A 13,122-nucleotide genomic window follows, 5' to 3' on the forward strand; every position below is an offset into this window, starting at 1 on the left:
GGTCCTCCTGTGGATCCACAATACATCTGAATATTCGCCTCTTTCCACTCCCACTGGCCCAGGTGATGATTATAGGGGTAATTTCTTCACAGCTCTCCCTTACCCACTCCTCTGTTGATTTCTTCTGTTTTGATAAGTGCCCCTCCTCTAAAGTCAGACAGCCTGGGTTCAAATGTTCACTCTGTTATTTACAACTCTGACCCTGGGCAACTTTTTCAGCTTTTCTAAACCTTGAATTTCCCTACCTGTGCAGTCCACAGACATAATAATAGTGCCCGCGGTATACGGGCATGTGGGCATTTACAAAGAGAGTGCCCAAGTGCTCAATGAAAGTTAGCCGTTAGCATTTTTCACAGCACTCTGCTCACCATTCAATCAGCTCACAAGTGTTTATTAAATGTCTACTATGCTTGACATGTTCCCAGGTCCTGGGGCTATGGGGATGAACAAAAAGGCAAGACCCCTGCCCTCTTGGACTTCACCTTTCCTATGGGATTAAGGGGCAAATTGAAGCCAGCATGCGTTTTGTCAGTTGAGAGGAAAGAATGAATACTAGAGGTCATATCGCCCCGAGCCGCAGCTGGACTAGGAACAGCAATCCAAGGAACCCAAAGGATTGCAACTCCATTCCCTTACAAGTAAAGACGTAATTAACAGGTGTACCTAATGAAATCTCCAACATAAACACAAAGTCAGAGGAAGGAGCACCCGAGCACCTGCTAGCATGGTCTCATGGCATGCACCTTCTCAGGAGATCCCTGCCCCAAATCTTGCCCTTAAAATCCCTCACTTGCAAACCATTAGGGAGTTAGGAACTTTAGAGGATTAGCTCCCTGTTCTCCTAGGTAGCATCACACCAATAAATAGCCTATCTTCCTTTACTGCAAAAAGCTCAGTGTCAGTTTTTATTGGCTTGCTGGGCATGGGTTGAACAAAGTCTCATTTGGTTCCGGTACAAAATGAGCACTGCTGTAACTGTAACTTATACTTGCACTGTGACACTATTAAAATGACTTCCTGGGGCGCCTGGGTGGCGCAGTCGGTTAAGCGTCCGACTTCAGCCAGGTCACGATCTCGCGGTCCGTGAGTTCGAGCCCCGCGTCGGGCTCTGGGCTGATGGCTCAGAGCCTGGAGCCTGTTTCCGATTCTGTGTCTCCCTCTCTCTCTGCCCCTCCCCCGTTCATGCTGTGTCTCTCTCTCTGTCTCAAAAATAAATAAACGTTAAAAAAAAAAATTAAAAAAAATATATATATATACTTAAAATCTATGTAATAGTAAAATATTTACAGATTAAATGATATAATTTGATTTAAAATCACTGGGGAGAAGGGAGAATGGGGAGTTTTGGAAGAAACAGTATTTGCCATAAGTTGATAATTGGTGAAGCTAGGTTTAGGATCCACAGAGTTTCATTTATATTCTCATTATTCAGAAATTTTGTGTATGTTTGAAATTTTCCATAATAAAGAATGAAAACAGCCCTTAATAGGAACAGTGCTTCTGGCAGCACTTAAAAGTAGCCATCTGTGGGCGCCTGGGTGGCGCAGTCGGTTAAGCGTCCGACTTCAGCCAGGTCACGATCTCGCGGTCCGTGAGTTCGAGCCCCGCGTCGGGCTCTGGGCTGATGGCTCAGAGCCTGGAGCCTGTTTCCGATTCTGTGTCTCCCTCTCTCTCTGCCCCTCCCCCGTTCATGCTCTGTCTCTCTCTGTCCCAAAAATAAATAAACGTTAAAAAAAAAAAATTAAAAAAAAAAAAATGACTTCCTGCGGTCCCTCTGTAGTTCAGGGCTCAGGTCATGAACTGGTGGTTCCTGGGTTCCAGCCCCGTGTCGGGCTCTGTGCTGACAGCTTGGAGCCTGCTTCAGACTCTGTGTCTCCCTCTCTGTCTGCCCCTCCCCCGCTTGCTCTCTCTCTCTCAAAACTAAATAAACATTAAAATATTTTTAAATAAAAATAAAAATAAATGACTTCCTATTTGTGAAAGTTAGCAAAATCAAAAAATGCCATTGAAAACAAGAGTGCATTCATGTGAAGTCTCATTATGTGGTTGTCAAAAAGCCTAAGAATTTTTCATAAAAAATTCCCTTATATACAAGGATATAAAATCGAATACATGATCTCAATTATATTTTTTAATGAAAACTTATCAAAAGTACCTCAAAAAGCTAAATTTTAATATTTAGGTGGTTGGGCTGTAGGCAATTACTACTTTTTTATATTTTCAAAGGCACAAGATAACCTTTTTTAAGCACATCAGATATTTTACAATGTTCTTCTTGAAAATGTAACTTAATATCGAAGAGACACCTACTCCTTTCGACTTGTAAGCAAGGCAGTAAGTTTGAAGCAAAGTTTTAAAACTGTAAGAAAATTCAGGCTCTTTAGGCTACTTCCCTTAATCTATATGTTCTTCACCATTTGAAGACTAAAGTTTTCATTTACTTTTTTTTTTTTTTAATACGCAGTGAACGGAACTGTAAAACAGTTTGTAAAACAGGAGTGTGTAGAGCTGCTCTGTCTGCTGTCCAATAAAAACATTACAGGAACCACCGGTGTAACTTTAAATTTAGTAGTAGTAGCCGATTTAAAAAGTAAGAAGAAATAGATGAAGTTAATTTAACAATATCTTACTTAACCCAATGTATCCAAAATAGTATCATTTTAACATATAATCAATATCAGAATTCATTAGTGAGGTATTTTACAACCCTTTTTTTTTTTTTTTTTTTTTTTTTGTACTAGTCTTCAAAATTTGGTACTTCGAGCACATCTCAATTCAGACTCGCCATATTTCCAACGCTCAAGAGCCACACGTGGCCAGTGGCTGCCACACTGGACAGTTGCGGGCCTTGAGCAATTAAAAATGTCAGAAGCACCAAGACACACCTTCTCAGTGACAGCCATTTAAAACGTATTAGTCACAAACAAGAGTACTTCCTGAATGATCCCATTTTATTAAGTTCTAAAGCAGGCAAAACTAAGCTATTATAGAAATCAGGCAGGTTGGGGGGGGGGGGGGATTGACTGGAAAGGGGCACGAGGGAACTTTCTGGGGTGATGTAAATGGTTTACGTCAAAGTTGGGGTAGCGATCACACGGGTGTATAATTTGTCAAATCCCTGATCTGCACCCTTAAAATGGGTGCATTTCGTTGCATGTAAATTACACATCAAATCCGTAAAAACTGCTGCAAAAAGAAAGCTATTTTGTAACAGCTGCGTACTTAGCCACAGTGCGCCCTTAGCAGCTATTCTGGGGAAAATGCTAGGGTCGTTGTTTAAGGAGTGCACCAGGCGGGGGAGGGGACAGAAAGGCCATTTCACTCCACGCGGGGCTTCACTTCCGCCAACGCCATCTCGGGGCTCTCCCGGCTCCCGAGGCCAGGGAGAAATGGGGCCCGGGGCGCAGCCTGCCCCTGCGCCCCCTTCCGAGGCCCGTGCGGGGAGAAGCGCACCCAGGGGACGCGACGCTCGGGAGGCCGGATCGCGGGGCCGCCGCACGGCAGGTTCCGACGGCACTGGGCGCGGGCAGGGCGGCCCCGGCCCCCGCCCGTCCGCCGTCCGCCGGCGGTCTGCGTGCGCGGGGTGCGGGGACGCGCCCGGCTGCCGGCCCCTCTCGACTCGGCGCGGGCGCCATCGGCGAGCGGACAAAGGCGCCCGGCCCCACGTGCGCGCCGGGGCTGGGAGCTCGGAGGCCCTGGGGGTCCGGGGAAGGTCCGGGAGGGGGGTTACCTGCGGCGGTGGTGGTGGCGCCGGGAGGGTGGCCAGTAGGGACGGCGCGCTCCGCCCCGCGGCGGGCCCGCGCTCACCTGTAGGGCTGGGGAAGGGGCCGCCGCTAGGGGTGTCCCTTGTCGCCACCGGGTCCTTCCCGCTGCCCGCGCGGGCCTCGGGGTGCGCGGCGCCCTCCTCGCCCACCTTTCCCTCTCCTGCTGCTGCCGGCCCCGCTGACTCACGCTGGTGAGCTTGGGGTTTGCACCCGCGTTTGTGCAATGTTCCAAAACAAGCACCTAAAAAGTGACTCCTCCGGCACAGACAGCTTCCCGCCACCCTCCGCCCTGGATGCACTTGGCCCCAGGCCTCGTTCAGCCCAGGGACTGCTCCTCCCCTCCGTGGCTCACTTAGCAGAGGCACTTCGGAAGCGCGGGTGAACGCCACGTTCCCGGCGAGCCCCTGCCTCTAGGCAAGGCGACACCCTGGCTTGGGTCCTCCCGTCCAGTTCTCACCACTGTAAAGACCTTCACGCTGTCACAAACGTTTGTGGAACCCTTACTGCACTCCAGGAACTGCAGGAACGCTAAGAAGAGGACGCAAACAAAACTCGATTCCTGCCTCTGAGGGGCTTGCAGTCTGGAGGCAGCTCGACACGTCTATTGAAATCATTAAAGTTCCTTGGGGCGCCAGGCTGGGTGGAGCCTGCGACTCCCGATCTGGGGAGTGTAGGTCCCAGCCCCATGTTGCGTGTTGCGATTACTTAAGAATACAATTTTGGGGACTCCTGAGTGTCTCAGTGGTTAAGCGTGGGACTTCGGCTCAGGTCATGAACTCACGATCCTGAGTTCGAGCCCTGCACAAGGCTCTGGGCTGACTGCTCAGAGCCTGGAGCCTGGTTGGGATTCTGAGTATCACTCTCTCTGCCCCACCCCCACTCGCCCTCTGTCTCTCTCTCTCAAAAATAATAAACATTTTTTAAAGTTTAAAATAAAATATTTAATAAAACAAATCAGTAAAGTTCCTCAAACAGTACTAGTGAAGGGGAGAGGGGGCGAAGCTGGGTTGGGAAAGGACAATCAGGGCTTCCAGACTGTTTAAGAGTATTTGGAGGATTTCTGGCGCCTGAGTGGCTCAGTCGGTTGAGCTTCCGACTTGGGCTCAGGTCATGATCTCGAGGTCCATGGGTTCGAGCTCTGCATCAGGCTCTGTGCTGACAGCTCAGAGCCTGGATCCTGCTTTGGATTCTATGTCTCCCTCTCTGTCTGCCCCTCCCCCACTTGTGCTCTGTCTCTCTCTCTCTCTCTCTCTCTCTCTCTCAAAAATAAACATAAAAAATATTTTTTAAAAAGTGTTTGGAGGCTGGCTGGGGCTGGGAGAGGACACACGTTTTTAAGGCAAAGGGAGGAACACAAACCGCTGAAGGAGAAAGGATCTAACTGGACAATAGAAGGGATGGGAATTGAGATAGAAGAGTTAGGAAAGTGGTGAAAATTGTGAATAACCAGCGAGAGTCACTAGAGTGCCAAGTGAGACAAGTGTCATTGAAGACCTAGAGGAGTCATAACCACTGTTGCATAACGGTGGCCAGCTATGATTTTGCCAGCTATATAGGTAGATCTATAAATATGGATATTTATGATTAAAGCAGTTTGTGGGCTGAGTAGAGGGAAAAAGAGTGAGGCAGTTAAGGGCCTGAGAGAATCTGATTATGGTAATGCACTAAGAGTCTAGTCCACGCAGGGAAGGACTGACAGCAATGTGGAGCTGACAGACTAGGAGAAACAAAAGAGAACTAAAGACAAAGGGACTATGGGAATAAGGGAGCTGGCACATTGTCACCAGAGTGTGGGGTTGGCATTGGAGACTTCAAAGGGTAAGTAATTCCAGGAGATGATACAGTTTAGGGTCTGACAGCTAAAATAGAGTCAAATGAGATGGGCACCACTGAAATTGGACCTAGCACCCACCAGGCCGGTGCGCAGGACAGTGAGGGCTTTGAACTTGGATGAGCCAATGGAGGCCAAGAAACCAAATCTTCAGCGAATGTGGATGAGTGATCCCAAAGCTAATAGATGACAGCAACAAGGATGGTTGGAGGGTTGTATGGCAAAAATTAGATGAGTTTCAAAGCAAAGGGGAGTTTCTCTCCACCAAGGAGGACAGAGTAGTGTCAAGGAAGAAGCAGGAAGGAGCTAGGGACGGTGATGTCACCTTCTGGAAAAATAAACAGAGGCTCCACTCAGTAGGAACTGTATGGAAGCCCGAAGTCTTCATGAAAGCCAATAAATACATTTTTTGAAAAGGAGGAAACACCTTTGAAGGCTGGAGGCATGGAGAGGTTTGTTATGAAACAAGTCTCCCAGAGGATCCTGTGGAAAGAACATTTATGAAATGGGTTGACATCAATGGTGATACTTACCTGCCACATATGTAAGACTTCCTTCCACATTTCAATACTTCATTCCCTTTTTATAACCAGGACAATTACTATGATCCCCTTTCTATAATGAATAACCTGAGGCTTAGAGATGTGAAGTTTCCTGACCAAAGGTATATTAGTTAATATGAGTGGCAAAGTCACTGTAAAACATTTACCCCCAAAGCCAGATTCTTCACCACAAGATGTGGGGTCTTATCCTTATCTTAGTCTATTCATCTATGTAGCTAACAGATAAAAGATATTTTGTGAATACAAAGGGATTACTATGATAACTATTGTATTATTAATCCAAAATTGTGGGGGGGGGGGAGTGAATCTAGCAGAAAAACAGATTTGATAAGAGGATTCAGATTGAGTGATTTGGGTGGGACAAGAATATCCTCATTCAACAAGTGTTTATTAATGGCCTACTACCAGCATAGCAATAAGGATAAAAAAGAGATGATAAAGAAGTCTGCCATTAAGTAGATGGCTCATGCTCTTTTACAGTCTTTTTATTTTGAAGAATTCTACCTTTCAGAACAATTGTAAAACTGTCTGTTCCCTGGGAAACACAGCCTTCACTGTGGTTTTGGGTGCTCCTGGAGATAAAGCAAAAGTAAAGTGGAATAGGCTGGGCCCTACCTCTGCTTACTGAAAGCCCACCCCCACCCCCACCCCCCCCACCCCCGGCCCCTGGCTGTATATTTTTGCAGGTGAAGAAACTTGAAGGGCAGAAAGGACAAATAACAAGTCAAGGTTATTCATTTAGTAGATGGTGAAGTTAGAATCTTCATTCCTGTAAGCTCCTGACTGAAATTCTAGGCTCATTTCTATCATACTTGAACCAAATATCCCTTCTCAATAAAGTGTTGACCGCCTTCAGGTTCTCACTGACACAAATCCTAGAAAACATTGGTCCTAAGAGGTCTGACTCTAAAAACAGGCTGGAATGTCATTAATGCCACTGAATTGTACCTTTAAAAATAGTTAAAATGGCAGATTTTTTAATATATATTTTATTACTATTTAAAAAATTAATAGTGTAATATACCAAAAACCATTGAATTGTACACTTTAAACACATTAATTATGTAGTATGTGAATTATATCTCAATAAAGCTGTTTGGGTTTATTAAGCTAAAGTCCTGGACCTGAATTGTAAATATACCTCAGGCTGGAAAACTGGAGAGCAGGGAAATCAGAATCATAATCTATCACAATCTGTCCCCAAGTATTCACACAAGTCACTGGAACTAAGTTACTCTTTTCAAAATGGTGGGAGGAGGAATCATGGGTGTCCTTTGCCAACGGATTGCTTGAGACTGTGCTTGTGAAATATGTTCATGAATTGTTTGGAGGGGTAGTTGTTTACTTGACTAGTTTTTTTGATTATTTACATGTTATTATGGGAAAAAATAAAAGTATAGAGCAGCAGACATAAAGTATAACCACCAGCTTGGACAACTGTCAACCCCTGGACAGGCTTGTTTCACCTATATCCCTACCCATTTCCCCCCATCCTGTATTAATTTGAAGCAAATGCCAGACATCCTATCATTTCATTGGTAAATATCTCAGTACAACTCTCTAAAATATAAGAACTCCTTTAAATACACACAATACTACCACCACAATTTAAAGATTAACAATCCCTATGTCCATCAACACATAAATGGATAAACAAACAGTGGTATGGGGCACCTGGGTGGCTCAGTCAGTTAAGCATCTGACTCTTGATTTCTGCTCAGGTCATGATCTTATGGTTCATGGGTTGGAGCCCCACATCGGGCTCCATGCTGACAATGCAGAGCCTGCTTGGGATTCTTTTTCTCTCTCTCCTTCTCTTTCTCAAAATAAATAAATATTCAGCCTTTTTTAACACAGCCTTTTGTTAAGGCAGAATTTTAAGAAAATTCTGACACATGCCACAACATGGATGACCTCAAGGGCATTTGCTAACTGAAATAAGGCAGTCACAAAAAAGACAAATACGGTATAATTCTACTTACATGAAGTTCCTGGAGTAGTCACAGTCATAAGAGACAAATAAATTGGTGAGTGCCAGGGGCTGGTGGGAGGAAAGAATGGGGAGTTGTTTAATGCATTTTGCAACTCACAGAGCTCTGGAGATAGTTGCACAACAATGTGAATGCACTTAACGCTACTAAACTGTACACTTAAAAATGGTTAAGATGATACATTTTATGTGTATTCTACAATTAAAATTTTAATGTGACGATTCCTTACTTTCATCAACTATCCATTGCTCAAATTTCCAATTCTTATAAATGTCATACTTTTTCTCCCAATGTTTGTTTGAATTAGTATCTAAATAAAATCCACTGGTTGTCATGGGTTATGTCTCTAAATTCATTTCTAACCTATAGGTTCCCCTTCTCCTCTGTTGCAATTTATTTGAAGAAACAAAGTCGTTTGTCCTGTGGTTTCTCACAGCTTAGATTCTGCTGCCCGCATCCCATGGGGTCCTCTAATGCTTTCCTTAGTCTGCTGTATTCCCTGTAAACTGGTCGTTGGACCTAGAGGCCCTAGGCCAATTTTGATTCGGACTCAGAAAGGGGTTAAAGACCTCCATTCCTGCGTGGACGGCCCAGCGTGGCCTGACAAAGCGAGGCTGAGGCAGCAGCCAAGCTGCTTAGAGTGACAAAGACCCGTTTACACGGCAGGGTCAGTCACCTAGAAACGCTGGGGAAGGAGGAGAGACGACAGGGCGGGACTACGCTGGGAAAAACCTTTGTCCGCTTTCCACGCACGTCATAAAGTTACTGAAATAAACAGCCCACGGGGGCGGGGCCTTTGGTGGAAGTGACGCACGCGCGGCCGGCGGCGGAGCTGCCATAGAGATTGGGAGACGGATAGACAGGCTGCTCGCGGGTCGCATTTCTGGCCATCTCCCCCGGAGACAAGCGTTGTGGAGTCGCTAGCCGGCGGTGCTAGTTAGGGTCTCCGGTGACCCGGACCGCGGTAGCGGCACCGCGGGCGGGATGTTCCGGAGTTTGAGCAGTTGGTTTGGCTTGGAGCAGCCGGCGGCGGGTGGCCGGCAATCTGAGGGAGACAGGCAGCTGGAGGGAGACGCTCCACCCCAGAACTGCTCCGAAGCGGTGACCGAGTCGGTGGAGGGGGAGCCGCAGCAAGCGGGGGACCAGGAACTCCTTCACCAGGCGAAAGGCCTCGGCAGTGAGTCTCTTCCAGCCCTCGGGACCAGAGAGTGTAGGGGGATGCCCGCTCCCTCCTCTTGACGCCCGGGGCGCAGGCCCGACTGCTTGGGGGGTGTGGAGCGGGTGGAATGGGAGGAAGGTGTGTCTGTGGGTCCTCTTGGGACGGGAAAGGCTGGTGAGGATCTGGGCAAGGCTGGAGCTTCATCCAGCAGTCAGATTGTGGGCAAGTTCCTGGTGACAGGTCACCGCCTTACGAGGTGTGTAAACATTGGGAGCCAGGGCCTCCGCAAAGCGGTGTGGCTCCGACGTCTTTAGGTTTGACAGGGAATCTTTTTTATTCATTTCTTGAGCTTTCACCTCCACACCCCCCACCCCCAGGACGGGGGGCGTTGGGGAGCTTAAGTCGGTTGGAAAAGTGCCCTTTTGCGTCTGTAGCGCCGAGTGTGTTGTCTGAAGTAAATTGCGGGAAGAGTTACCGAAGGCGTCCCTCAGGCGGGTTTAGGTGCAGCGGAATTTTTTTTTAAGGCGGGAAAGTACTTGTCGATTATTGTCTGGGATGCAGGTTTCAGTACCGGATGGCTTGTGGACGATTTCTCATTTAATCTGTTAAACACCTCTGTGAGTTGGGAGAACAAGCCTACAGTTACTGGCTCAAAGCTATGGCAAATGGTAGAAGTGGAATTTGAACCCAGGCCTGTCTCATTTGAAAGGCCGTACCCTTTGCGAGCCACAGTCTAGTTAGGGAGGACAGTGAAAGTAGTAGGCTTGAAAAATAAACACATCGCTCTGGTAATTCTGATTCTGGAGACCTTGGCGGGCTTAAATGATCAAAGAAAACATCCTTAAGAAGGTGAGTCCTAAAGCAGGTGGCACTAAAGTGAGAGAACTGTGGCAAAGGTAGATAGTAAACTTAGCAAGCATTTTTAAAGAATCTGCTAAAAGGCAAGAAGAGCATAGGGGAGGGTGGAGTCTGAAAGTGGAGAAACACATGTTAGAATAAGAAAGGCGCTAAACCGGCCACCTGGGTAAGCATCTTGATTTCAGCTCAGGTCCTGATCTCATAGTTTATGAGTTCAAGCCCCGAGTCAGGCTCTTTGCTGACAGGAAGGAGCCTACTTGGGATTCTCTCTCTCTCTCTCTCTCTCTGCCCTTCCCCGGCTCATGCTTATCCTCTCTTGTTCTCTCTTTCTTTCTCATAAATTAATACATGACATTAAAAGAAGAAAGAAAGGCTGTAACATTCAAAAAGTTTGGGGGAAGGGGCAGGGAAAATAGATCTAATGTAAAATCATGGCAGTACAGAACCTCAGCTCAAGGCCCCCAAACAGTGCACAAGAGAAATAAAACCAAGTGCTGTACAACAAAATCTCTAAAGAGGGAATACCTGTTTCCTGTGTACAAAATTGAGGAGAAACGAGCTTGCCATTTTCAAAAGATGTCAGATGAATTGGACTAGAACTAGAAAGGCTATGTTAGGTAGTTGAGATGGATACAAGTGGGACCATGTTAGGAAAAGCAGGGTATGGGTGTTTACTCCATTTCATACAACATAGAGAGCCATTTTCGTTGATCTTCAGGGAACTAGCAAAAGTCGCTTCTGGGGTGTCTGGGTGGCTCAGTTGGTTAAGCCTCCGACTTGGGCTCAGGTCATGATCTCATGGTTTGTGAGTTCGAGCCCCACATCGAGTTCTCTGCTGCAGCGCAGAGCTAGCTTTGAATCCTGTCTCCCTCTCTCTCTGCTCTTCCCCTGCATGCTCTCTCTCAAAAATAAATAAACATTTTTTTAAAAGTCACTTTTTGGGGCGCCTGGGTGGCGCAGTCGGTTAGGCGTCCAACTTCAGCCAGGTCACGATCTCGCGGTCCGTGAGTTCGAGCCCCGCGTCGGGCTCTGGGCTGATGGCTCAGAGCCTGGAGCCTGTTTCCGATTCTGTGTCTCCCTCTCTCTGCCCCTCCCCCGTTCATGCTCTGTCTCTCTCTGTCCCAAAAATTAATAAACCTTGAAAAAAAAAAATTTTAAAAGTCACTTTTTTTTTTTTTTTAAAGTAATCTCTACACCCAACTTGGGGCTTGAACTCTCAACTCTGAGATCAAGAGTCACATGCTGGGAGCGCCTGGGTGGTTCAGTTGGTTAAGCGTCTGACTCTTGTACCCAAGGGATACAGGAGTGCTGATGCATAGGGGCACGTGTACCCCAATGTTTATAGCAGCACTCTCAACAACAGCCGAATGATGGAAAGAGCCTAAATGTCCATCAACTGATGAATGGATAAAGAAATTGTGGTTTATATACACAATGGAGTACTACGTGGCAATGAGAAAGAATGAAATATGGCCCTTTGTAGCAACACGGATGGAACTGGAGAGTGTGATGCTAAGTGAAATAAGCCATACAGAGAAAGACAGATACCATATGGTTTCACTCTTATGTGGATCCTGAGAAACTTGACTGTGGGGGAGGGGAAGGGGAAAAATAGTTACAATCAGGGAGAGAGGGAGGCAAACCATAAGAGACTCTGAAATACAGAGAACAAACAGGAATGATGGGAAGGGGGGGGGGAGAGGGGAAAATGGGTGATGGGCATTGAGGAGGGCACTTGTTGGGATGAGCACTGGCTGTTGTATGGAAGTCAATTTGACAATAAATTATATTAAAAACAGTGAGGACTTTATCATCAACTTGAAACTTCATGTTTGTATTTAGTAACAAAGTCCTGAATATTCTAAAATAGATTTATTTTCAATATGGATGTCTACTTTGTAGCCTAATGCTCCCACCTCTTTCTTTCCTCACCAGACTCTTGGTGTTTGGGGAAGCTAAGGTTAGCTGGAAGTACTACCATGAATCTACCCAAGTGGGAGTCAGGCTCAGAGATGTTTTAATTTCATGTTTGTTTGGTTTTTTTTTTTTAAGTTTATTTATTTTGAGAGGGAAAGAGTAGGGGAGGGGCAGAGAACGAGGAAGACAGAATCCCAATTTCCCCACCCACACGCACATTGCAAATGTTGTTTCCAAATAAGAGAGCTCCTTTGGTTCTGAAATTTATGTGATTTTAAAAAGATGTAAAGGTTCTTGTTTACACACAAACCTTCAGAAAGATAAGAGAGATGATCAGATATTTTCTTATTTCTATGTACTGATCCTAAAAGGTATGTTGTCTTTAAAAAGACTGATCTTTTAAAAACTGAAATTAGGGGCACCTGGGTGGCTCAGTACATCAAGTGTCAGACTCTTTATTTCAGCTCAGGTCATGATCTCCAGGTTCATGGGATCCAGCGAAGAGTCTGGGATTTTCTCTCCCTCTCTCTGCCCCTCTCCCACTCTCTCCTTCTGTCTTTCTCTCTCAAATAAATAAACTTTTTTTTTTTAACGTTTATTTATTTTTGGGACAGAGAGAGACAGAGCATGAACGGGGGAGGGGCAGAGAGAGAGGGAGACACAGAATCGGAAACAGGCTCCAGGCTCTGAGCCATCAGCCCAGAGCCCGACGCGGGGCTCGAACTCACGGACCGCGAGATCGTGACCTGGCTGAAGTCGGACGCTTAACCGACTGCGCCACCCAGGCGCCCCTAAACTTTTTTTTAAAAAACCTGAAGTTATGGGGCGGCTGGGTGGCTCTGTCGGTTGAGCATCCGACTTCAGCTCAGGTCATGATCTCATGGTTCGTGGGTTCAAGCCCCTCATCGGGCTCCGTGCTGACAGCTCAGAGCCTGGAGCCTGCTTTGGATTCTGTGTCTCCTTCTCTTTCTGTCCCTCCCCCATTTGTGCTCTGTCTCTCTCTCAAAAATGAAATAAAAATATTTTTAAAAATAAATAA

General features: G+C 46.3%; 2 protein-coding genes across 5 annotated transcripts in view; one reads left to right on the forward strand and one right to left on the reverse strand.

Moving 5' to 3' along the window:
* Window positions 1-8,812, reverse strand: part of CTPS2 (CTP synthase 2) — a 106,374-nt gene extending 97,562 nt beyond the window's left edge. Inside the window, exons 1-2 of one of the 4 annotated variants that reach the window (XM_045472922.1) lie at window positions 8,379-8,812; window positions 8,141-8,199 (exon numbers count right to left, since the gene is read on the reverse strand). The gene's annotated coding sequence lies outside the window, so the exon portion shown is untranslated. Of the gene's footprint in view, window positions 1-3,730; window positions 4,123-4,221; window positions 4,372-8,140; window positions 8,200-8,378 lie in introns of those variants that run through there. The other 3 variants (XM_045472920.1, XM_045472919.1, XM_045472918.1) reach the window with 3 other exon arrangements.
* Window positions 8,813-8,952: 140 nt separating this feature from the next.
* SYAP1 (synapse associated protein 1) overlaps window positions 8,953-13,122 on the forward strand; it is a 31,488-nt gene continuing 27,318 nt past the window's right edge. The window contains exon 1 of the mRNA XM_045472924.1: window positions 8,953-9,326. Within this exon, the coding sequence (XP_045328880.1) occupies window positions 9,134-9,326 (193 nt within the window). The 5' untranslated portion in view covers window positions 8,953-9,133. The remainder of the gene's footprint in view (window positions 9,327-13,122) is intronic.

This window comes from Leopardus geoffroyi, chromosome X (genome assembly GCF_018350155.1).
Source record: "Leopardus geoffroyi isolate Oge1 chromosome X, O.geoffroyi_Oge1_pat1.0, whole genome shotgun sequence".
In the NCBI taxonomy this organism is placed as follows: domain Eukaryota; kingdom Metazoa; phylum Chordata; class Mammalia; order Carnivora; family Felidae; genus Leopardus; species Leopardus geoffroyi.